This window comes from Quercus suber, unplaced genomic scaffold (genome assembly GCF_002906115.3).
Source record: "Quercus suber isolate HL8 unplaced genomic scaffold, Cork oak 2.0 scaffold_27, whole genome shotgun sequence".
NCBI lineage: Eukaryota > Viridiplantae > Streptophyta > Magnoliopsida > Fagales > Fagaceae > Quercus > Quercus suber.
Genome location: NW_027069492.1, coordinates 1,520,535 through 1,547,428, shown reverse-complemented (window position 1 = coordinate 1,547,428; position 26,894 = coordinate 1,520,535). Strand labels below are relative to the sequence as shown.

Here is a 26,894-nt window from a genome sequence, read left to right as displayed (position 1 = left end):
CATCTTTTGCTTTGGGACCATATTCTGTGACTAAATTGAGAAAAGTGGAGAAGAGATTGATAAGGAGGGTTAGTTAAAGTTTCTATTATTTGGAACTCATGGAACAACCTTGCTGCTTTTCTTTCTTGGTTTCTCCTGTAAACATGGAACATCATATGGCATGTAGTGCTTGGTTTCTCCAGGCATCATTATTTGAAGAGACAAAGCTTACATGAAGAAAAAAAAATTATTCAACAAATGGTCTAAAACTTGAGTTCCAGTTACCTCAACAACAAAAAATAATAATAAAAGGGGTTAGTGAAGAATTGTTTTCACAAGCTCAACAATGAGTTATTACAATCTCTGTAAGAAACATAGCTTAAAAAATACCAAAAATATGTACATGACATGTCTCTTGTTTCAAACTAAAAAGAAGTTAATATCAAATCTAAAACTTCAGTAAAACTAAAAAATTAGTCTTGGTAACTTCAAGATACATAATTTCAATCCATCATGAATGCTTCAAATCCTTTTTTGGCAATGTAGCTTAGCTGGGGCTCTATCATCCTGTAACTTTGAAAAAGAAATTTCAATTAGTACAGTATCATCCTAGAAGACAACACGCTATTTACTTGCAAAAATTCTATATGTTCATTTGGTTTCAAGTGTAATAGACTAACAATTTCTACCATAATTTAACAATTCATCTATTATTTATTGCAATTATAGTAGAAGTAGAATGGTGAAAAAGTGATAAGCAATCGGTGGAGCAATAAGTATATAAAGCACATTCCTTGAAAATAGTTGCAAGGCCTACACACTGCCTATGCTTGTAAATTTGCCAAAAACTAAAATTGGTTAAGTATTCTTGAGCACTCAAATGTCTTCAAGCCTAAGTATTTGTAAACATGTGCAAAAAAATAAAAGGGATTCTCAAGCCAATACCTTAGAAAAAGCCAGCAGAGAATTTAAGCCAATACTAAAAGAAAAAAGGAGGGCATGGGAATTTAGATCTTCATGATAAATTGAAGTTACGTATCTTGAAGTAAAAATGATAGATCTATTAACAATTAATGGGTGCCACTGATAAGAAAACTTAGAAGACAAATTGCTCAAAGAAGAACCAAGAACCGTTTTTTTTTTTTTCTTCTGTCGGAGTTCAAGTTCATTTGACAAAATACATTACAGTGTTTTGAATAAATAAGAGCTAAAAACACCATGTTTTTCTGATCTTCTTTTGAAGAAACTATGAGAGCAACAGTTGGAACATAAAAACTAAATTGGTACTACTTGGCTCAGTGACATCAACTATGGAAACAAGCATTTTCATAGACACCTTAAAGGCAATTTTTCAATAGGAAGCTCATATGGACTAAGCCCCATAAATTTAAACTTTGATTTACAAATTTACACAAATTCAACAAATTATATATAAACATCAAATACGAGACCCAATTTGTACTTATCAGTTATCACACACCCTTAAACCATTTCAAAGCATACCCATAAGCCATCTTTGGACTTATTTGTTATTCCGTGTGAATATGAGAATTTATTACCATCAAAATCATTGAAAAAAGAAGAAGAAAAAAAATGACAGATTAATAATGACCCAAGTGACCAAACAACCATAAGAACAAATCCAAAGAGAATAAGAAGATGGGACAGAATCTCAACCAAGCATAGACCCTTTTGCTGCACAAGAGTGAGAGAGAGGGGAAATTCTTAGCTTGCTGACCTCGTAGATCTCATCAAGCTTGGGCCTGAAGCTAGTGATCTAAGAGCTGAAAGAGAAGAGGTGGACTGGAGAGTGGAGACATAGAGCCGGTTCTTGGAGTTTGATGCACAATGAAAAATGAAATTTGAGAGCTTTGAATTCTGAGTTTTGAGTTTCGAGACTGGAAAATTTCATTAACCTGCCCAATTCACTTCTAAATTTTGAATTTGACGGAGTTAATAGACGTTAAGGTGGGTGGTGATTTTTAGCTGATGTGGCACAAAAGTCCATGTAAGCAAATTTTAGTGAGGTGTCTTAACACTATTGGCCAGGACTACAAGGTCAGCAAGCTGACCTTGCAGTCCCGGACTAGCTAAGAATTTCCCCACTTAGGCACTCAGCACTAGGCACTTGTACTACACTATCCAGCTACTACCATACAACCATCCTATAACCCAAAGTACAACTGATACAACATACAAAACTATGCTTAACAGATTCTCATCAGGCACAAACCATGAAGTGGCTATAAATTAATGCAAGAGAAAGTAAGACATTTTGTCAAACACATGGTGTGCACACAATTTCAATGTCTTAATTGTGAACAATGTAAAGCCTGAAACCCAACTCTTCCATGGCTTTTATATTTCTCACCAACATGTCTAACATTTGTTTTTATTTCACCAAAGCAAACATGGTGTAATTTGGAAAATTGACTAAAGTTGTCTAAATCGAAACATACAATGGAAAACAAAATTTCTATCACATTAGTGGAAGGAACTAAAAAGTAAAAACATAGTAGCGGACAGTGAAGAAGAGATTGAGCAATAACAGTAGCGTGACAGTAAACAATGAAAGGGAACAATGAAAGAAGTCAATTTACCGTAGTGATTTTACTGGCAGATCGGTGGTGCAAGGCTACTCTGTTCTTTCTCCTCAACCTTCGATGGGTTTCTTCACACAAAGGGAAAAGAGAATAACAAAAAACGGAAAAAGGAAGAGAAGAAAATAATAAGTCAACAATGTATTGTATATAAACAGTAAGTGGTTACCCACTGAATCGGTGTGGGTTTGAAAGAGTTAGACTAAGTTTTTGGTGAACTTGTGTGTGGATGAGACTTTAAAAAAATTATTGGGCCTAATTGTTTTTTTTTTTTTTCCTAGAAAGGCCTACTTGGTAATTTTCCACGATTTTTATTTTCTATTTTGTTTTATTTTAAATCCTGTAACTACTGCCCAAGAGAGACACGACTAGACACCAAGTGTAAAAGTCACAACTATTCGGTTTTTAAATGTAGGTGTGTGACATAAATTTATATAGTCAAATGGCGTAATAAGGCGCGGTTAACAAAAAGTCAAATATTTTTTACTATTAGTTATTTTATATATATATATATATATATTTGTTCACTAAATTTGTTAATGATAATTTGTTCTCTTTAAAAATTAAAAAATATCTTAAAAGTATTTGCTATATCTTTATTTCTACAAATACATCATTTTAATATTTATACTTGTACATTACACTAGTCAAGACATGTGAGAATGCTAGTATGGCTAGATCTAGGCCTTACACGTGGAACAGCTGTGAGCAAAGTAAAAGGAACGTTGGTTGAAGGAGGGATCTTTAGCCCGTACTAACGGCGTGACCATCTTGGAAAAAAGTGATATTTGCACTTGACATGGACAACCTATACTTGTACAAAAGGGAGATAGTAACCCCTCATTGTCAAATGCTATAGAACACTCCTTATTGACTGAGCTTGTGTTGGACCATTGTTATCACTCCTAACATCCTTGATGTCCATTTCCTTGTTCAAGGTTTGCTCTTCACGTAGTAGCAGAGCCACCCTTAGTCCCACTACCCTAACATTGGCGTGCTTTATCTCTCCTTTAGCCATTACATAGTACAGTAGTTGTTTTAAGATTCAAATGGAGGAATCATTGTTTGACACCTTTCGTTATGTACTTGGTAGCATTCCTCGAACTATAAGAGGGAACATGTTGCTAAACCATTAGGGCAAGAACCAAGCAAGAAATTAAGAGAAAAGATAGAAAGTTTGGGTGGGAAAGTGAGGTAGAGAGAAAGGTATCCTTTGGGAAGGAATATCACCATTATACAAAAGCTTCTTTTTTCTTTACATAATAGAAAACAAAAGAGTGCAAGGATGATTCCCCTTGCTCATTCGTGGTTTTTTATCCATTTCAAAGAGTTTTCCACGTATTTCTCATGTCTCTTTTTACTTCACATGTTACACTTTCTCTTTCTTTGGACATCAAAGTGTTAAAGCTTTCATTTGTAGTGTTCTTAGGCTTTTTCACTTAAATATACTGCTAGATTAGTCACTCACTCTTTTACACTACCTGATAATCTAACTTGTACATACAATACTTAAGTTGTACTCTTTCCATCCTAGTTTGTTTGTCTTCTATTTTATTTTGAGATATCCTAAAATATTGTATTGTTTCTAAAAATACAAGTCATTAATTTATTAATATTCCTACTATGCCCCTACTTTATTTTCAAAACTATTTGAAAAGAAAACTAACAAAAATTTAAAAAATCAATCTAATTGGAGAGAAATTATAAAGTTCTCATGGTGAACAAATGACGTATTCCACGATTCCGCTAAGACTCCTACCTATTTAAAATTGTTGAATTATAATTTTTTTTTAAATAGAAACCGGTTACTGACTCAACAATTTTAAATAAGTGAAAGTCTTTTAGTGCAGTGGTAGACAAGTAACGTGGTTTACTAGAGGACTGTATTATTTCTCCTAATTGAGGCACATTTTTAGTTGCCTCATTAAGAATGAGTATTTAAAAAAAAAAAAAAAAGATAAATTTATTTAATGATAGTTTTGTAAACTTATATATTTTTATAAGGCAGACAAGACAATAAATGATATTCTCTTAAAAAGTTTGACTTTTTAAACAGGACAAACAGACAGAGGAAGTAGTATGTAATGTTTTTTTTTTCCTATACAACTAAACTTCTTAAGTTTCAAATTGATTATCATGATAATCAAAACTTATTACAAAATTACAATTGATATTATTCATGTAATTGATAGGCACAATCAAATACATAGTCATGTAGATTGTGTTTTGATATAAATTCAAATTCTCACTTCCAAAATAATTAAGTATTAACTCAAACAAAAATCAAACCAAAGTTATAAGAGAGAGAGGACTTGTGATGAGGAACTCAACAAACACAACACCAAAACATATCAACTCCAAGTAGAATCTAAAAAAAAAAAAAAAAAATACAAAAATTCATCAACCTAAAATAATGAGTCCCTCAAGAGAGCTCTCCATTATGTGAAGAAGAGGGCTGACTTGGAGGCATAGGTGGCTGCACATGAGTCGCAACAGCCGCAGGAGAGACCCCCAGATTAGCACTCCTAAAGTCCTCAGTAAGTGCCTGGATCTGAGACTGCAGGTTAGAAATCTGAGAACGGAGTTCCAATATCTGCTGGTCATGAAGCTGAGAATTTCTCTCTCTGTCGCAGGTTAGAATTTCTCTCTCTGTCGCTTGAGCTTGGGCCTGGGCTCGTCCTTGAGCTAACTCTCCGGCACTCATACTAGAAATAATTTGTTGAAAATACTAGTTATATATCACGAAAGTTGGTATGTTAGTGTTGATAACTTAAAAAGAGAAATTCCAAGATGTGTTTACTCACTTGATGTAACTCAAATACTGCAAAAAGTCCCCCTCATCGATATGTTTCTGGCCACTAGAACAATCATGCGCATTCTCATTGGAGATGAGATCAATCAACAAATGCAATTTTTTAAGGGAAATCTGTAAGAAAAGATAAAAACAAAAATGGAACATGGTAAAGCAGTGGCAAGTGTACTAGTGTAGTAAGCTATAAGATAATTCAAACAAGCTACTAACTTTCTTTGACACTGCTGCTTTAATTACATCCTCATTGCGAATATTTAAGTGTAACAAGATCTGAAAAAATGACATGTAGAAGTTAACAATAAATTATACAAATGAAAATATTATAAAAAAAAATTAAAATAATTATGCATAACATACTTCTTACTTGACATTATGTGAACTCAAATGATGCCATTGTAAAAACCTACCTTTTTTAAATCATCATCTTTCAATGGTGGAATTACTACTTGGAGAGTAAAAACATCAAAGATTCCGATTTTCTCCAATATATTCTCTTCACTTGTAGTTCCTAACACGAGCACTTTTATATCCTATTGTGAAATAGAGAAAGATTAAAATTAAGTTAAACTTCCTATTCAAATACCAAATATATCTCTAGCTAATAATTAGGAGATACCTCTGTAACATGCTTTTTCAGTAGACACTTCAAAGTTTCAGAAATTGCTTTTGGATATTGTCCAACCTCTGTATGTCCTACCAATCTAAACATTAACAATTGACTTAGGTAAGCATAAGATGACAGTGGACGATAGAAATTGAAGGCAAGAGTTTCAGAAAGTTCCAAATATAATATTACCTCTCAACATCATCAAGAATGATGAGGCTTGAACTGAACTTCAAAGCATCCTCAAAAATCTTTTAGCATATGTAAAAGACAAGATTTGTTAGAGGAGGCAACTGAACGTTTGTTAATCTAGATCAATAAATCGTCCTGATCAATCTTTATTCTATTGAATTGTAAAAATGGTACAAAAAGAAAATAAAACACAGCTAAAACATATGACTATCATGGGCTAGATATTGATAGTAACAAACCTCCACAAGTTTTTGTGATTTTTCTTTTTCAGAGAAATCAACCATTGATTCAGGATGAACCTACATTTGCAAATAAATCAAGATAAATAAAAGAATAACATGTGTGCTTACATGTATGTTCATGTTAATATATCAATAGACTTACCATATTCACATGTTTAAAACGATTTTTTTGGACAATGTGTGCAGCCAGAGTTGTTTTCCCACTGTTGAAAATGATAAGAACATAAAAACTAGAACTATACATGTAAAAAAAAGGCTTTACTTATTATTTGTTGCAAAGATGATTACCACCCACTTGGTCCTGCCAAAAGGCAGGAAAGAAAGTGATGGGATTTACAACGCCAGAGTTTTTTTGCAAATTGATCAACTCTTTCGCAGGCTTCAGAAAGAGGAGGAACACAGGAGATGTCCACCAGGACATTTGACCTGCAATTTTCCATTTGTTAAAATATGACAGTCAAGTAAGGAAAGAAACTCTCAGATTTTTTTCCTCATTATGGGTGTTAAAATTTAAAGGACTAAAAAAAGCTCTTGCAAGTTCATTCTACTTTAAGAGATAAATCTTAATAATAAAATTTTTTTCTTAAAAAAAATGCTAGAACTAAACAACTACATTTCCCAGAAGTTAATAGTTGATAGAAGTTGCAAGTTCCAACAGTAAAATATCCTTGCTCCTAATTCGGACATGCATAAAAATATAAAAAAGAACTATAAATTATATCCAAGTAGAGACAAAAGTGATCCACCTGTACTTTTCTAGTTTGTTAACTGTGAAGTTTTTGGTTACACATCGTTCTTCAATGCCAAATTTGAGATCAGCTTGATTTACTTTGATTTTTTTCTCTTCAACTTGCCCAATAGTGTTTTCCATGATTCGATTTATAGCATTTGACAATGCAAATCTTGTAAGACCAGCAAGGTCTGCTCCAGTCCAATTTGGAGTCAAAGAAGCTGCTCTTGTGCAGATTGCATCAACCCATATAATCATAGGCACAAAAAGAAAAACATTACAAGTACAAGTCAGAGATTCTAGCATCTTCAATATCATAAAGAATGCAGGAGATATACATATACACAATTAATTTCAATTAACAAACTGGATTAGAATACCACAATAATTAAAATTACCAATACATATACATGGATATACAGATTGTTGACCATTTACCAATATTATTAAGAATAAAGCAAAGTAGCCACTTTACCTATCTCTTCAAGGTTAACATCTGATTCAAGCAAAGATGTTTTAGCTAAATTTTGGGTGTGAACCTTCAAAATCTCAAGACGCCCTGCTTCATCAGGGGCACCCACCTCAAGAAGAAGCTCCAATCGGCCCGGTCTATGATTTGAACACAAGGGTGTGTAAGTGCAACAGAGAGAGAGAGAGAGAGAGAGAGAGAGAGAGAGGAAAAAAAATACCTTAAGAGAGCACTATCTATAAGGTCCAATCGATTTGTTGTTCCAACAATGAAGATGTTGTTTATACCAGAAAAACCATCAATCTGAAACACAACTTATGAGTTCCATATTGGATGAGATTTAAAAAAAGAAAAAAAAAATTCTCAAAATACTTCAATTGGTCAAATCCATTTCATATGAAATCTATATCTATATTATTATATATCTAAAAGCTGAAGCGTAGTATTTATTGTTGCTATGCTCCAGTTGATCTACATCAGCGTCCACGTAATTATATTTTTTCTTTACAATTTTTCTATAATTTTTTTTAACAATTTTTTTTTTTAATATTTACACTTTTCCAACCTTTTTTCCTTCCTTACCTTTTCATCTCCACACTATTTCTCCAACTTTTCTTCCTTCCTTACCTTTTCATCTCCCCACTACCTTCCACATTAATATCATTCTTCCTATTTCCCTTCATCTTCCTCTATTTTTGTCTCTTTTTATTCACCCTCTACTATAAATTTGTCACTATCTCTTTCATTTTATGCATAGTTTTCCCTCACAATAAAAAGGTTCTCTCTCTCTCTCTCTCTCTCTCTCTCTCTCGCAATTATTTTTTTGGATTTTTTATTTTTATTTTTCTTGCATCTCTGCTTTAGGTTGATAATTTTTTATATTCTTTAAAACTCTACTTTGGGTTAATGCGATTTAGTTTAGTTTTTTAAATTGTTTTTGTTGTTTTTGTTTTTGTTTTTGTTTTTTTTTATTGTCAAATGTTATCTTGCATTATAAAGAATTAAATATAGCATAAAAAAATATAATATAATTCTATTACATAGCATGATTTGGATAATTTGATATTTATCGTAATTTGGTATTTATTCAATTACATTTATAGTGCTCAATTTAGATATTAAACTGTGAGACTTTACTAATTTTTGTTTATTTTTTAATTTTTTGTGATGGAAAAATTACTCTTAATAGTTGTATTAAAAGTACTCTATAATACCATTTATTTAGAGAAAAGCAAAAGATAGCTAAACGAAAATAATTGGATGAGTGACAAATTTTAGGTTTTGCAATTTTATTTTAATTATTATTATTATTATTTTATAACAATGCATATATAAAAATTTTAATTCTTAGATTTTGCTAATAATTGTTTATTTGATAATATGTTTTGGGTGGACGAAATTACAATTTCTACCAAAAAAAAATTTAATAGATTATCAACAAAAAATTGTTTTCCTAATTAGTCCAATTAATCATTGTTAAGTTTTATTAATTTTTTTTAGTTACGTTTTTTGGTATTTTGGATTGTAGGCAAAAAAAAAAAAAAAAAAAAAATTGTTTAAAACTAAAAGAATAATTTCCAAATTTTATGTTCTTTTTAATGATTTACAAAATGTTATAAATAACTTTTATTAAAAAAAAATTTTGTTAACTTGCTTTTTGAATTTCTGAGAAAATTGTATTGTTTTCATTTTGGCGCGACAAAATTATATTTATAATTTATGATTCCTCTTATATTACATTTATGAGTGTCTCTATTAAAAAAAAAAAAAAAGATTATGAGATACATCACTCTTTATTATATTAGTTTAAATTGTAAAAAAAAATTAATAAACCACCATAAATAAAAATAATTATCATGCGCAACGCGTGGGTTCCCGGCTAGTGTTTATAAATATAATGAAGACTGAAGAGCATTCACTAACCATTGTCAATAATTGATTCACAATGCCATCCCGCATTTCTGATTGAGTGGATTGACCTCTTCTCTACATAAAACAATGCAATTCCTAAGAATTAAATCATGTCAAACCTACAAATGAGTGGTTAAATTCTAAATTCTTTTACCCTTGCTATTGAATCTAATTCATCGATTATGATTATATGGAGAGAACTATTATCTCCTGAAAAAGAAAGGGAAATAGAGGATAGTTAATATTCTGACATAATGTAATGTGAATTTAACTCAAATATATTATATATTATTCTTTACCATTATCCTCGTAGTCTTTTCTTGCTTCAGAGAAAAGACTTCTCACATTCTGCTCGCTCTCGCCCACCCACTTAACTAATAGCTCAGGGCCATTTACAACCTGCAATATGTCACATTATAATGGCTTTATTTGAAACTGTGTTTGTATGTGGGGCAGAATAAGAGAGAGACCTTTGGTTCCACTACATCCAATAGTTCAGCAAGTTTCCTCATAAGCAAGGTCTTTCCTGTCCCAGGAGGACCGTACAATACCATTCCTCTTACGTGGTTGATGTTTAGTCTGTATAATGAAAATCCCATTCATATTCATTAGATAGCTAGTGGAAAGTTCACGCAAGGCAAGCTACAGTATATTATAATTACCTTTTGCAAAATGTTGGGCTAAGAAATCTACTGGCAAAAGCTTTTTGAATTATGGACCGAAATGTCGGTCCTATGCCACCAATGCCCAATGATATTAGCGTCTCCTCAATATTTCTCATCTGGATTTCTTTGTTGAACCCTTTAGGGCGTCTGATAGTCTAAAACAAAGAAATACATTTTTATTTGTAGTTACTACTTATCATAAGAGACTATAAAAAATTTCAAATTTTTATACTTACAATTGCTGTTGCTTTGGTTATTTTGCCCCATGCATTATCGCATTCATTAGCCTGTTCCAACCTTCTTATGCAAGTAACTTTAAAATAAGCCCCGGTGTGAAATAACACCTTCTGATCCATAATCATTATCTAAGGAAGAAAATAATAATGAGCAGATAATGTATCATATGAGATTAGGACTTAGATGAAAAAAATAAACAAACATAAGATAAGTGTAACAGTAGCATCACACATGCAACATTTTAGGTAGAGAGATGCATACTTGATTCTTAAACCTATTTCTCAGCTCTAGCTGCAGTGCATCGTAGTTAAGCTACAAATTACGAAATCTTGTTAGCACTATATATAGACATATAGATATGTTATAAAATTTTTGAAAAAAATAAATAATCTAATACCTTAACTCCCTTGTCCAATATATAAACTACCACCTTCAGTTCTGCCATGTTTAGCTCATTTGTGGGCTCAAATCTAGAAAGGAAACATTAACTAGAATGTCATATGAAGAATTAAAATTGATATATTTAATAAATAAAATGGAAGACAGGAGGATACTCACAATTGGACACTCACTAAGTCTCCATCTGATGTATTGGCAAACTCGCATTGCATTGCATCCAAGGCTATTATTCCCTCATTCATAGTATTGTCTTCTGTAATATCTAATTAAGGAATGAACTCATGCTCCAAAAATTTTTAATATAGAAAAATTCTTAAGTACTCTTGGAGTATGGAGAAATTGTGCTCTCTCCTCTTACATTTATGGTAGATTTCATTACGAATTTAAGGAGTGGACCCCACAATAAATGTGAGAGGAGAGAGCACCATTCTTCGTGCTTTGAGAGTACTTAAAAATTACTCATTAATATGATACTTTCTAATTATTTTTTGTTCAAAAATAAAAAAGAAAAGAAAAAAATCAGGCCTCAGTTAACAAATATTATGTGAAAATGAGAAAGAACGTCTCCTTAACATCCATTTTGATGAGAAAATTTATGTTGAAATTATTTTTAGAATGCAAAGAAAACTGAAACAAATTAAAGTCTTCATTCAAATCATAACCACAATGGGACACTTCTTAAAAAAATAAAAATAAACGAAACAAGATGTTAAGAAGGAGGAGCACACATAAACTCCTAGTTAATAACATTAGAATGCAAAAGAACAATTTAAAAAAGTAATTAGTTAATTGAAGTATAGGATATCGAACCTCTACAACCAACTTGTCATTCACCATGACATGACAGCTTTTCTTGGACTTCATTTGTGGAAAAGAGCCAATTGGGTTTCGCTCATAGTTCATGATTTTTTGAATTTGATTCATCTTCATATAAGCCACATTTTTAAATTTTTGACTCTTTAAAGTAATATCAGAGACCTGTAACATCAAAATTGGAGTTGACATAAAACTTTACATTAGGTTCTTGATTCAAGAAATGTTTGCTTGAAATGGAAAGTGAGAAGTTAATGTGGAGGAGAAAATCAAAGATTTTTGAAAAAAAAAAAGAGAAAAGAACTGAGAGGTTTCTGCACTGCACAGTGGTTTTGGTATGTGGTATGTGCGTGAGCGCTGATGAAACTGATAAGGCTGTATGAGAAAGCACTAATGGAACTGATAGAACTAATCATCATTTGGCAAAAACCCTCATTTCCTTACTCCAAAAATATGTCTATCGCTTCCTTAGCATGCCACCTTGAGAAAATCACCTACAATTGCTTCCAAAAACCCAACTTTCTCTCACGATTTTTCTCAAACACCTTATGTGCATTAGTAAACTCTCCCAATTTTCAATACAAGCTAATGAACCCACTCTCACAGTAATTATGGTATTCCAAGTACCCAACCCTTATGGCTACGAAATTATAGAGGAATGAATGCTACCTTTTACTCATTCCATTTCCTCCCATTTGAACTTCAAAACATTAAAATTGTCTTTCCATTCCCTCCATTGATGTGATTTGAATGATTATCTTACACCCCAAATCCCTCATTTTCTTTTAGGGCACTACCCTCATTTTAATGNTTTTTTTTAAGCAAGAATACACCAACTAATATTCAAGAGGAGGTTTAGTCTTGATTTGAAGCTCAAGTTATTTGTCAACATGAAAAATACCTAGGACTCGCATCATTAGTTGGCCATTCAAAATGCAATACCTTCTTGGATTTGAAAGAAAAATTGGCAAAAGCAGGCAAGGAAATACTAATTAAAGTAGTAGCTCAAGCGATTCCTACTTACATTATAAGTTGTTTCAAAATCCCAAAATCTCTTCGTGATGAGCTAACAAGCATGGTGAGAAATTTTTGATGGGGTCAAAAGGGTGACCAAAAGAAAATGGCGTGGATTAGTTGAGAGAAGCTTTGTATTCTTAAATCTCAAGGTGGTATGGGTTTTAAAATGTTAAAGGAATTTTATTTAGCTCTCTTGGCTAAACAAGGGCGGAAGCTCCAAACTGACCATAACTCCCTTGCCTATAGCGTTCTTAAAGCTAAATATTTTCAAAATTGTGAATTTGTGGAGGCTTTTATGAAGAAGCATCATGGTAGCCAACACATTATAAGGCAAGGATGAGATGGAGGGTGGGAAATGGGAGGAAGGTTCGAATTTGGTCTGACAGGTGGCTTCTGGCTCCTACAACTTTCAAAGTGATGTCACCTCAAAACACCTTGGATAACCACGTTTTGGTTAGTGATCTTATTGATTGTAGCCGGGGTGAATGGAAAATTGATTTGATCCGTCATATGTTCTTGCTGCATGAAGCAGAAATTATTTGTAGGGCTTTGTGGAGCCTAGTTGTATTTGATCCAGATGAAGACCTGATTTGAAATAATGTTGCGAGGTTTTTTAATGGGAGATTTTTTGAGGTTTAGTCTATGGAGCGAAGGCTTGGGCTGATAGGTGCCCCCAGGAAAAATTTTTTGGCCCGTTTTATAGCCCATTGTGAATCCTGTGAGCAAGATATAAAAACCGTCGTTTTGGTGATTAGGGTTTCTTGAAGTCGTTTTTGAGTGAGAAAAAAAACTGTACTGCCGTACTTTGTATTTTTTCCCTAATAATAGTGAAATCCCTACAACTCTGTGAACGTAGGCAAATTGTCGAACCACGTAAATACTATCTTGTGCGTGTGATTATTTTTCTATGGTGTGTGTTTTCTCTATTTTGTTTCTCACAAGTTTGGGGATTTCGTGTTAATTCCCTACATTATTTTGGGAATGCCTCTTAGTTCTACTCTTCCGAATGATTCTTTGACTTGGAATTCCACAGCCAACGGTATTTTTTCTATTAAAACTGCCTACAAGGTAGTTATGGATTTAAGAGATCATCAAGACACAAGTGGTGGATCCTCTGATAGTGATATAAAGAAATTTTGGAGAAGAATATGGAGCTTACAAATTCGTAGTAAAGTGAAAAAAATTGGTTAGAGTGCTTGTAAAAATATTTTACCAACTCTCTCTAATCTAAAGAAGCGTGGTATATTGGGGGACTTCTTGTGGTTTTTAATTTTTTCCAGGGAAATATAGATGATGAAGCTCTTACTTTGGTGGCAACAATTGCTTGGGTGACGTGGCCAAATTAGAATAATAAGAGGCATGGGGGCAAGGTGAAGACCAAGTTTTGATACAGTGGAGCGTAGATTACATTCGAGGGTATCAAATGGCCAATGAGATTCCTGTTATTGCTAAAAACGTTGGCTGTCAATCTTCGATTCCACCTGCAAATCCTGTATACAAAGTAAATGTGGATGGAGCTATATTTCAGACTCAACACCAGGCTGGGATTGGGGTTATAGTTCTTGACAGTCAAGGCATGTGCTCGCCGCAATAAGTAAGAATTTTTTACCGCCTCTTGGTCCCATGGAGGTTGAAGCCAAAGCTTTTGAAGAGAGTTTGTTGTTTGCTTGTGACATTGGTGTTCAAGAAATTATTCTAGAGGGTGATTCTCTTGGGTTGTAAATTGTATTGCAGGAAAATCATCCCCACCTTCTTCTATAGCTTCTATGTTGTATGGTATTATTTCCCTATCTCATGATTTCTATAGTTTTCAAGTATCACACACAAGGAGGAATGGTAATAAACTAGCTCACTTGTTAGCAAAATATGCTCAAAATGTTGAGCATTAATGTAACCTTGATTGAGGAGAGAGAGAGAGCCCTTGTTTCTTAGAATATGCTTTCTCAATTGATGTAACTTTTTTTCGTTTGATTTTATATGAATGCAGTATTTTTATTGGAAAAAAAGTCCAACAAAACAAAATAACTACATAAATCTTATGCTAGCCTAATCTAAGTGTATGTGTGTGAATTATGAAACTCCTTGGAGAGCATCATGCCAAAAATGTGCGGTAGTTGATATTTTTATTTTTTATTTTTTTTGGCTGAGAAAATGGTGGTTGATCAAATTGATTTTGATGATAAGGATTTCACTAAAAAGTATAAATATTACTACTTACTATATTAAACTTTTCTCAACCTATCATGAAAAAAAAAAAAAAAAAAATCTTACCACAAATGTTACCAATGAACCAATTGGTGCACCTGTCAGAAACGGAAAGAATGATAGTCAAGTTGCATATAAGGAAAGTATAATTAAAAAGAAGGAAACAACACCTTTAGGATCGCTTTCTTTAGGGCTATTTTGTGTTTTTTTTTTTTTTTTTTGATAAAATGTGTGTTTTCAATTTGGTGTGTGTGTGTGTGTGTCTATGTATGTGTGTATATATATTAACTTTTTTTTTTTTTTTGGGAATCATTTTGATTTTTGACTTTTATTCTTTTGTAGTCATTTGATCTTTGAGACTTTGAGTTTTGAATAAAAGAACATTTTTAAAATTTGAGAGAGACGTTATTTTTTATGATTTTTAATTTTTATAATTGTTATGTGCATATGGATAAAAATGTATATTTAAGAATATATTAATTTTAAAAATTATTGTATCTGCTAATAACTATTACAACCCTTTAAGAAAGAAATAATTATCCCTCATTTTAAAGAATAATTATTCATAAGGAATGACTATTTCTTGTAATAAAAACATAATCAAATTACAAAATAACTAAGCTATAAAAATAGCTATTACATTACAGTATTTATTACAATCTACAGAATATGTCCTCGATTTGTTACAAGTTGATATCGCACACTAGGATTGATAGGTGTAAAAGCCCTCTTTTATACCAGATTCATATAAAAAATGCACTAATTCATTTGCTCCCTTGTTTATGTAGATCCAACAATTTGATATGTTCCACATGGAACATGTATTAGGCTGGAATGTGAGAATTTAAACACATGGGAGTTTTTTTAGAGGAATAATGGATAAGTGATATGTTCCACCATGAGGATCAGATAATTTCTTGAATGTGGGGAATGTTGTCCTATATTGTAAGAGTTGTTATATAAGTTGTTGAATGAGTCTTTTATTTTTAATGTTAGGATTTCTTATCTTCTATTATTATTTCGATTGTAAAATTAGATTCGCTATTCAATTATAGTTGATTTTTTGTATGTTGGGGTAAGTGGGAATAATTTAGTGGAATCTCAACAAAAAAGGACCGGTTTCTTGTTTTCTAATCCGAGGTCGAACCGATTGAATCCAATTGTGGTCAAGTCCCACTTGATAAAGATTTTATTTTTTTTTATTTTTTTTTTCCACTAATGGATTTTAACCACATAAAACTCTATAAAAACAACAATATATAATAAGTTATAGTATCATAGAATATAAATAAAAGAATTTCTCACTTTACCCTTAATTTTCTACTGATTATGATTTTATTTTTTTATTTACAACAGGGTTTTAGTTGCATAAAGCACCAAAACCATAGAAAAAGTTTTTTTTTTTTTGTTTTTTTTAATAAGTATTGCCAGAAGTTACAGGTTATGATTTATGAGTATGAATAATGCTATAGCCATAAACTATTTTACAACATTTTTACAAATTGTTGATATGACTAACTTGTTACCGTTTTCATCTAGGCCCTGTTAAAATCAAGCACCGACTCTCTCTCATTCTCTAGAAAATTCTCTTGCATTCCTAAAATTTCTCCATGATGCTCTTTCTGGATTTCTCTATGAGATGTGTGAGAGACTTGTGACTTGTGAAGTGAGGTAACGTGAAATGAAGTGTGTCATAAAGCACCAAGTGAGAGATGTGTGAAGTTGTATGAGAAAGTGAAGTGTGTGCCATAAGTAGCAAGTGTGTAGAGTTAAATAGAGTCAAGAGCTAATGTGTGTAGGTGTCTAGAAGCGAGGTGTGTGCAAGTGTTTTTGGTGAGTAAGTGTCGTGTTTGCAGTGCACTAGTGTCAGTATATGAGAGTCAAGCATCAGTGCTTGTAGGGTTGTCTACGGGTCAGGCTGGGTTGGTTTTGGACCCAACTCGGACTCAACCTGCTGGCGTCGGGTGGAGGGGTAGAGGAACCTAAAATCGACTGCCGGAAAAATCGGTTGGTTTGGTTTCAGGTGATGGTTAGCATTGGTCGGTTGTCAGAATTAAAAAAGCATCGAAATTTGGAAAAAAAAAAAAAATCGCTGGAATCTGGAATTTTCGCTAGAAATTGGAAAAATATCGCCGGAATTTGGAAAAATCTAGCCAAAAATTGGATTTTTTTTATGAAATCTGCATTTTTTTTGGCTAGAAATTGCTGAAATTTGGCCGAATCTGGCTAAATCCCACCATATCTAGCCGGATCTGGTCAAAATCTCACTGGATCTAACTTGTTTTTGCAGGATTTGGCTGGATTTTTTTGTAGCTCCGATCGGGTTTGGGTTGCTCGGGTTTTGGAGATGCAAACCCGCCACTCAACCCGCCGGTGTTGGTTTTTGAGAATGGAAACCCGCCGCCGACTAACTGGACCTTCGGTTTGGGCCGGAGTCAGGTCGGCGTTAGGCTATTTGGCCGGGTTGTCAGGCTCCAGTCGGGTCTGGACAGCCCTAAGTTCTTGTAAAGTGTTGTAATTTAAAGAGTCAATTTTTAAATAAAAGCTCTCTTGTTCAATCTTTTGTTCAGCAATCTAGTGTCAGAGCTTCCGCTAACTCAACCAGCCCACCATTAACATCACTTTTTCATTTACCAATAATCACTCACCACATCAGCAGATTGTAATTTTTTTTTTTTTTTGTAAAAAAAAAAAATTATTTCTAACATTACTCTTACGAGTGTAGTTATTGTGGCCGTAAGTTTAGGAGAAATGGATTCTTAAACGTTACTTCTTCTTTTTTGTTGTATTTAAATAGTTGGAGTTATTTTCAATTTTCAAATTTTTATTTTTATTTTATTATTTGATAGTTACAACAGAGAATGGTGGGTTTGAACCTAGATGTCATGGAGGCATTAGGGGATGTCAACCAGACCAGTTGAGCAAACTATACTATTAATATGATCTATACTTTATTGTTATATTACATCATATTTTTTCTTTACAATTATATTTTTTTTATTATCCTATAAGTGTTATGCTTCTTTCTTCTAATCTTTCCCTTTCCTCACCTACTCCTTATAGATGGATACGGTTTTTTTCACTTTCCTCTCCAGATTTTTAGATTTGAATATGTTCTCTCATTTTGCTTCACAATCGTATTTTTGTTTTTGATCTCCATCATCAAAGTTACCCTCTCTCTCTCTCTCTCTCTCTCTCACATTTTCAATTTATTTCTAATCTCATTTCCTATTTTTTCACATATTGCTTTCTTCACATATAGATTTTACAATTTTCTGGTCAAAGATTGATTGATTTATTTTATTGGTTAAGAATGATTGATATTATTTTGATGTACTCTAGATCAAGATGAAGCACGGGCTCATCGTACTAACGGAAGCAAGGGTGGTCTGGCCATGTTGTGGAAGGATGGAATCAAGGTGGATGTGAAGACATTTTCTGAAGATCATATCGATGCATGGGTTGAAGGAGGGTGGAATATGGGTTGCTGGCATCTCACGGGGTTTTATGGCAACCTCGATAGAGCAAAAAGACCGGAGTCTTAGGCCAAATTAAAATATCTTCAAGGTACGTCATCATTGCCATGGCTTGCAATTGGTGATTTCAACGAAATCATTGGTCTCACAGAGAAGGAAGGAGACAAAACAAGACCAAGAAGACAAATGGAAAACTTTATTGATGCTATTAATCATTGTGGATTTCGAGATAGATGGAAAACTCACCTCTTTCACTTCATTTGGTGCAGAAAAAGAAGCGGAAGAAAATAAAGAAAACATTTAAATTTGAGTCAATGTGGTAGAAGGATGATAGGTGTGAGAAAATTGTAAGGGCGGCATGGGAAGAGGGGTTAAAATCAAGCACAGATGGGGTATTGATTGCACATCTGATCTAGACGCATGGAACAAAGCGGATTTTGGTCACGTGGGTAGGAAAATATCTGAACTTCAAAGCAGGTTAGAGTGGTTGGAATTACAACCAACTAGTCTGGACATGATTCACGCTTTGAGAAATACAAGAGTGGACCTAAATTGTTGATTAGAGAAAGAGGATGAGATGTGGTGCCAAAGATCAAGACTTAATTGGTTTCAAGAAGGTGATAGAAATACTAGTTTCTTTCATGCCAAAGCCTCGACAAGATACAAAAAGAATTATATTGAAGTTTTGTTTGATGAGCATGGGACTTGGCAGGAAGATGAAACCAAGGTTGGAGAAGTGGTGGTGGATTATTACAACAAGCTTTTCACTTCAAACAGGCTAGAAAACTTCACTGAACTCTTAGATGCCATCTAACCAAAAGTGTCAACCACCATGAATGAAGAGCTCACCCAAACCTCCACAGCACAGGAAGTTACAGTGGCATTGAAGCAAATGTATCCCTTCAAGGCCCCAGGTCCTGATGGCATGCCCCTTATTTTTTTCCAGCACTTTTGGAGTACATGTGGTGAGGTAGTCACAACTACGGTTCTGGATTTCCTCAATCATGGTATGTCTCCTACTAATTTCAATGAAACTCATATTGTACTCATCTCGAAAATAAAAAAGCCAAAAACAGTTTCTGATTATAGGCCAATTAGCCTTTGTAATGTCACGTACAAGATTGCCTCAAAAGCCATAGCAAATAGATTAAAAAAGTTCATTCCATCCATTATCAGTGAAACCCAAAGTGCTTTTGTGCACGGAAGGTTAATAACTGACAATGTTCTAGTAGCTTTTGAGACTATGCATCATATTAGTCAGAAAAACAGGGGGTGGTGTGGGTGAGATGGCTATAAAACTAGATATGAGTAAAGCCTGTGATAGGGTGGAGTGGACATGTTTGGAAAAAATTATGGAAAAATTGGGCTTTGAGGATAAATGGAGGAAGATGATTATGCAATGTGTTACCACTGTTACCTATGCCATAAGGATCAATGGTTGCCCTAAGGGTCATATTATTCCTTCTAGGGTATTTGCCAAGGAGACCCTTTATCACCTTATTTGTTTCTCTTGCGTGCAGAAGGTTTGTCAGCAATGATTAAAGCTTTGGTATGCAATGGACGAATGGAGGGGATTGCTATTTGCCGCGGTGGACCAAAGCTTTTCAATTTATTTTTGCAGATGACAGCCTCATTTTTTGCAAAGCATCAATAGCTGAATGTGACGCATTGCAAGGAGTATTGGAAGCATACAAAAAAGCCTCAGGACAACAACTAAACAGAGCCAAAACATCTCTATTCTTTGGTAGTAACACCCCTAAGGAGATCCAAGAAGAGATAAAAGGAAGATTTGGAGCTCAAGTCATTCCTTGTGGAAACAAATAAAAGAAACACGTTTAGTGATATAAAGGAGAAGCTTGGTAGGAAATTGGCTGGATGGAAGGAGAAGATGCTTTCTAAAGCTGGAAAAGAAGTCTTGATCAAAGCAGTGGCCCTAGCTATACCAACTTATACTATGAGCTGTTTCAAAATACCTAACTCTCTTTGTGACGAGTTGACAACTATGATTAGAAAGTTTTGGTGGGGACAGAAGAAAGACAAAACAAGATCTTGTAGTTAAGTTGGGAGAAGATATGTGAACCGAAGTCAAATGGAGGTATGGGTTTCAAGAACTTAAAACTATTTAATTTGGCTTTATTGGCAAAACAAGGATGGAGACTTCAAGTTGGCCACGATTCTCTAGTATATCGAGTCTTGAAAGCAAGGTACTTCCCGAGATGTGATTTTATACATGCTTCAATTGGCAATAATACCTCATATACGTGGCGGAGCTTAATGGCAGCTCAAAATTTAGTAAAAGAGGGTTGAGGTGGAGAGTTGGTAACGGGGCAAGTATTCGTGTATTGGAGGATAGGTGGTTGCCGATTCCTTCCACATATAAAGTTACATCTCCAAGGCTATTTTTGCAACCAGACATTCGGGTACAAGATTTGATAAATGAGGCTACTGCTAAATGGAAATCCACGGTCATTGATGCACTATTCTTACCCCATGAAGCTGATATCATGAAGAGCATATCCATTAGCTCTAGGCTGCCACCTGATAAGCTTATTTGGACGGAGACAAGAAACGGTTTGTTCACGGTGCGCAGTGCCTATCACCTGGCAATGACTCGGTCATTTTCACCCAATGGAGGCACGACCTCTGATAACAGCACGCTCAAACGTTTCTGGAAGAAGATATAGAGCATTCCCGTTCCACATAAAATCCAACATTTTGTCTAGAGAGCTTGTCGTGATGCTTTGCCAACAAAGAACAACTTGTTGAGAAGAAAGGTCATTCAGGAGGAACTCTCTGAAAGCTGTAAGGAGGCGCCAGAGACTGTGGGTCATGTACTGTGGAGTTGCCCGAAAGCCAAAGAGGCATGGGACTGTTCAAAGTTGGTAATCACGTGGAATGAAGGGGCAAACCAGTCCTTCCAAGACCTCTTGTGGGAGTTGTTGCTAAACAGAGATGCAGGTGACGATCAGGTGGCTCAAGCTGTCTCTATTGCATGGGCATTATGGCACAACCGAAATGAATTGAGATATGGAGGCGTGAGGAAATCGGGGCAACAGCTGATCAGATGGGCATCGGACTATCTTAGGGAGTATACGTCAGCAGTTGCACAAAATGCTCCGGGTGTGCTTGTGCCACGGCAGGCTGCATTTTGGTCCCCACCACAAAATGGTCACTTCAAAATTAATGTTGATGGGGCTGTTTTTGGGCACAGAGAGCGGTGGGAGTTGGGGTTGTTATTTGGGATGATAAAGGGAGGCTTGAGGCAGCTTTATGCAAAAAAATCACAGCACCAATGGGAGCAGCTGAGGCGGAGGCAAAGGCATTTGAAGCTGGTCTTCTTTTTGCAAAAGATGTTGGGTTCGTGATGTAATTCTGGAAGGAGACTCCTTGGTAGTTTATAATGCACTATGTAATATTTCCCCACCCCCATCCTCAATAGCTTCAGTTGTCCAAGGTATATTAGATATAAGTGGGGATTTTAGGAGTGTGGGATATTCTCATATTAGAAGACAAGGCAACTTACCAGCCCACATTTTAGCAAAGCATGCATCTGGCATAGCTGATTACATTGCTTGGATTGAAGAGGACCCTTGCTATATTGTGCAAGCTCTTATCCATGATGTAACATCTATTTCTCTTTAGCAATAAAATGTTCAGCTTTTCCATTAAAAAAACAAAAAAGGTGTTGAATACGTTAAATTTTCATTAGTGGGTAATTTCAATTTTATTTATATTTTTGTGAATGAGTTTGTATGAAATGAATAGTGAGCAATAATTAAAATTGGAGCTAGATAATGCATAATTTTCTGCAAAATTGACCCGCAGGGTCCTGATTCAAAAACTATCTGATCCAATTGTTACGATATGCATGAGAAAGTGTATTATAAACAAAGCATTGTATTTGAACAGATGATGAAAATTGTTGTTACATTTTCTTTGTTTTCCTGATTCATTAGATTTTTCTTAGTTTGGATTGAACTTGTATTGTGTAAGCTTTTTTGGGTTTATGAATCTTTTTAACATAGAATTATATTATTTTCAATATTTTAAAAGGCATCGTGTGCATTTGGCTCCAACTTATTTGCTATTTGCTTTTAGGACCTCCAAAATTCAGAGACGAAGCATAAAGTTGTTAAGGAATAAAATATTTGATTGAATTTTTAATAATAAATGTACTTTTTTAAAAAATAAGTGAATTTATTTATTTTTATATATTGTTTTATTATAAATTTTGTTTCATTTTAACTTACAAGAAAATATATTGATATTTATTGCCTTGGACACTATAGACTATGATGCACTCTGCCTTGGAAAACTATAGACCATGATGAACTCATCACATTATAATAATTAACCCTAAATGGTAATTTGAACTATGAATCTAAATATTTATGAGGTTATAAGAAACTTACTTGGAGCAAATTATCTGTTTCTCATTTTATAAGTTTTATTTGTGATTTAAAATTAAATTTATGAATACACTTATTACCTTGAATAATACTATAATGCTAATATTTAAACAAACAAATTATTTAATATAAAGGCAAAGGAATATACCGTATTAAATCAGATCAAATTATCCATTAGCTTGTCTATTATATCTATTATCAAGACTTCTTTTTTTGAGGAAGTATTTTGATTATTTATTATACTTTATGTTTTAATTTAGTAAAATGTACATATTACGCGTTTAAGCAGTTCAATCTTCAATGTATAATTAATATTTAAAATTAAAAAAAAAAAACTCACAAAGATTAATATAATTGATCTTTATTTTTCTTAATTAATGAGATTTATAGTTTATTTATAAGTTTATAATCAAAACTGTGCAACAAGTAACAACTAGTTATAAATTAGAGAATTTCCCTCAAAAAAAGTTATAAATTAGAAAATTAAAAAAAAAAAAAAAAGAATCCAAAATTTATACCCTTGTTTTCTTTTGTTCTCATTAAAAAGTACCAAAGTGCTTCCTTCATCCATCTAATCACACAGGTCAACACAGTTCAACGCTGATGAAAGCACAGAGAAAGAGAGAGAGAGAGAGAGAGAGAGAGAGAGAGAAGACCTGAAGAGTTCGCGAAAGAGGAACGAGCGCGAAAATTTCGCAGGGTCTGGAAATCGTTGGATCGAAGTTCTTCCTGTTGAGACCACTCGCCGTAAGCAGGCTCCAGCAACGAGGAAACCGGGATCGGTAGTTCTTCGTGTAGTACCATTTTGACTTTCTTGGAATTCGAATTTTAGATTTCTCGGCAACTCTGAAATCACTGCCTCTAACAAAGTCACAGTCACAGAGAAGAGAACCAGCAAAAACAAAACCAAGTAGCGCAGCGTCCTCGACCCTATGGTTGAAGGAAGCACGACCTCCGCGTCAACGAACAACTCGACCTCGTCAAATCTACTGACAGAAAATGAAGAAGCTAGAAGGCTTCAGAGTATGGATCAAAAAAATGCTTCTCGTTGACATTGCCAGTCAATGAGAAAGTACCTCTGGCTCCCAATTTGGTGTGTATCAAACAAAGACTCCCTGGTGTGAGTGTCCAGGTGTCTAAAAGTTGAGACGTGTGCACGTGGTCTTTCATGTAGGTGACTACTACTGTCTACTTCGAAGTTCGAACGGCCCTATCTCTAGTGTCTACTATCTATAGTGTTTTAGTTCGGTCAATTTTTACCAATCTACTTCAGCGGTACTTGTAGACATGGCAAAAGTGGCGAGTTGGGTTGGGTTCGGGTTGGATTAAGTGGGTTGCAGATTAAATGGGTCACGAGTTAAAAATGGGTTATTTTAAATGGGTTAAAAATGGGTTTGAGTCAATTGGGTTGCGGGTTAGGTCGGATTGGTCAGGTTGACCCGTATTTTTCACATGAATTTTTTTTTAAGAAAATGTGTATTTGCCATTTGGAAAGTCATGCAACAAATTACTTAATGTAAAATGCATTATTTTGAATTCACCACTTATATTAAGAATGAACTCAGTTAAACTTATTAACACTTATTCAGTAATTTTAAAATTATGCAAATCCTAACATTCCTATCTAAAACAAAATAATACAAAGATAAGTAAAACAAATATACAAGTTTTATTTCTACACAATATCAATATTCCAAAATATAAAACAAAATTACAAATGACTTATTGGATAACTATTTGATAAAAAATAAAAACATATAAGAAATTTACAATCTTGAAAATTAATTTTATAATCTATTATCAATTGTGGTTAGTACTCTATTTCAATTGATATATACATTAAAATTTGATTGCTTACTTATTTATACATGATCTCTTTTATGAATATCATATCATTGTTAAGCAACACACACTCTAGGAAATATCATAATTTATTTTGAAAAGCCGTTTATTTTGGATATAAATTGTTAAAAAAAATAGATTTAAGCATTCATAATTTATGCTAATTTGATACTTTGGCTTTACTATTTTCACACTTGTGAATGTTTCTCACACATGTCTATAATTTTAAATCTATGATTTTAACTCTACTGTAACTAGATTATCTTGACATGTACTTTACTATTTGATATATAAAAATCTTTACTCATTACAGAATGCTCAACTATTTACTTTTCAATTAATTTGCATGTAGTTATGTAAATGTATCAATTGTTTCTTATATTATCTTAATTTTACTTTTCTTTTTTTTACCAAAAAAAAAGTTTTAAAAAATGTTTAGGGTTTGGGTCGGGTCGTGGGTTAGGTCGGGTTGACCCGCAAAAAATACGAGTTGGGTCACGGGTCAACCCGTTTTTGCTTTGGGTCAAAAAAATCGGGTTCGGGTCGGGTATTTTTCGGGTCGAGTTAGAAAATTCTGACCCGTTTTGCCATGTCTAGGTACTTGCAAGACACGTGCTGTCCCCGAGTGAGAAATTTAATATAGAGTGTTTATGACGTAAATGTTTTTTTAATCCTTATATTTTGCATTCTTTTCATTTTAATTCTTATATTTTGTTTTTACCACTTTTAGTTTTTAAACCAATTAACGCCTGACATTTAAGTTCTTTCCGTCACATAATTAATGGCAAAAGCTGACGTGGCTGGCGGTGGAATAAAAAAAAAATATAATCATGCACATTAATTAATTAAATTAAAAACAAACATTAAAAAAAAAATTCATTAGTTTTTTGGAAGAACATGATTGTTCATATTCTTCATGTTCTTTCCTAAACATGTTGGATTGCCCAGAAATTTAAAATGTCAAAGATTTAAAATAACACATCGATGCCCTTGAGTCCTCTCTCCACCATTTAAAAAAACCTACTTTGTATAAATTTTTTTATCTTTCCTTTTCTTCTTCCATTTCAATTCTAGATCCTCTCTTTCTCTTTCCCTTTCTCACGGTGCATGTTTGTGTTTGCATCTTTCTTTTTCTTCTTCCTTTGTTCACGCTCTCGATCCCTCACTCTCTCTTAAATCTTAATCTCTGACTTTCTCTCTCGCTCTCTCTCTCTCTCTCTCTCTCTCTCTCTCTCTCTCTCTCTCTCTCTCTAAACTCGACTCTCTCTCCCTCTTTTTATGGCATCAAGCCTAGGAGTCAAGCTACGGCGATGACTCAAGAACAGTCTTGTCATGGAGAAGCTCAAGGTTGTCATCACCCTTGTTGAGAGAGTGAAGATCGAGAGGTAGAGATAGAGGTTGGAGAGATTTGATGGGGACTATAGAATAGCTCAGAGAGAGGAGAAGATAAATATAATTTTTTTTTGATAAGTGGAGAAGAGAAATTATTTATAAGGATTTGTTTGGTTTTAGTTAGGAATTGTAAATGGAAATGGAATTGAAAGAAGAGATGGTCTGAACATGTTTCCAACCAAGATTGGGGAAAAACATGTTTTTCTGAATATTCTAATGAAAAAGAAAATTTTTTGAATATTTTGTTTTTAACTTTGTTCAAGATACTTTTTAGATCTTAATTTTTGATTTTTTGGGTTTAATTCTGTTTTTTGTTAAAATTAATAAATTAATTTTTTAAATTTATATGCTGATGTGACATTTTTTTATACCAAAATTTTTATTTTTATTATTATTTTAATGTTTTTAAATAATTTTAATTCTCTCTGTTAGCCACCTAGCTTTCCCGTTAGTTGGCTGACGATAAGGACTTAAATGTCATGCGTTAATTGATTTAGGACGAATAAAGTGTAAAAATAAAATGTAGGGACCAAAATAGAAAATGTGCAAAAGTGTATTTACGCCAGTTTTTATTGAAGAAGTATAAAATTAGGCGAAAATGCATTTTTGGTCCCTACATTTGGATCAATTCTCATTTGGTCTTAAATTGATTTTTACTACTAATTTAGTTCCTAGAAAAAAAAATTGATTTATTTTTGGTTCTGTCATCAACCACTAACGAAAACTCCTATGGGCAGAATGAAGTGCCCTAGTTGCTGACATGCATTGACGTGGCCAGTAAAATATTATTAAAAAGATATTTGCCATTTTAAAATTCCATGTTAGATTAAATTATAAAAAATTAATTTTGAAAAGCTAGCCAGAAAAAAAAAATTAAAATAACATTTAATCTTCTTCTTC

General features: G+C 33.5%; 1 protein-coding gene and 1 long non-coding RNA gene across 2 annotated transcripts; both read right to left on the bottom strand.

The window, feature by feature from the left end:
- Nucleotides 1–260: 260 nt before the first annotated feature.
- On the bottom strand, nt 261–2,770 carry LOC136065557 (uncharacterized). Its single transcript, XR_010627171.1, has 2 exons — nt 2,580–2,770; nt 261–546 (listed from the first exon to the last, which is right to left on the bottom strand). It is a non-coding gene; the product is annotated as an uncharacterized LOC136065557 (long non-coding RNA).
- Nucleotides 2,771–4,729: 1,959 nt separating this feature from the next.
- On the bottom strand, nt 4,730–23,937 carry LOC111987692 (vesicle-fusing ATPase). Its single transcript, XM_024019416.2, has 24 exons — nt 23,417–23,937; nt 14,942–14,973; nt 11,646–11,818; nt 11,000–11,095; nt 10,839–10,911; nt 10,703–10,753; nt 10,441–10,569; nt 10,202–10,359; nt 10,010–10,118; nt 9,839–9,938; nt 9,694–9,749; nt 9,552–9,614; nt 7,849–7,931; nt 7,635–7,768; nt 7,176–7,380; nt 6,718–6,855; nt 6,572–6,632; nt 6,427–6,486; nt 6,188–6,246; nt 6,008–6,092; nt 5,799–5,921; nt 5,602–5,661; nt 5,384–5,505; nt 4,730–5,284 (listed from the first exon to the last, which is right to left on the bottom strand). Exons 1-24 carry the CDS (start codon nt 23,562–23,564, stop codon nt 5,002–5,004), a joined length of 2,601 nt encoding a protein of 866 aa, XP_023875184.2. The 5' UTR covers nt 23,565–23,937; the 3' UTR covers nt 4,730–5,001.
- Nucleotides 23,938–26,894: the final 2,957 nt, after the last annotated feature.

Excerpts from the sequence above, each read along its gene's own strand:
- LOC111987692 (XM_024019416.2), bottom strand. The coding sequence starts at position 23,564 with ATGGTACTACACGAAGAACTACCGATCCCGGTTTCCTCGTTGCTGGAG. Across the intron at positions 10,912-10,999 it reads GACTTAGTGAGTGTCCAATT|ATTTGAGCCCACAAATGAGC; the intron begins GTGAGTATCCTC and ends TTTCCTTTCTAG. Across the intron at positions 6,247-6,426 it reads AATCACAAAAACTTGTGGAG|ATTTTTGAGGATGCTTTGAA; the intron begins GTTTGTTACTAT and ends ATATGCTAAAAG.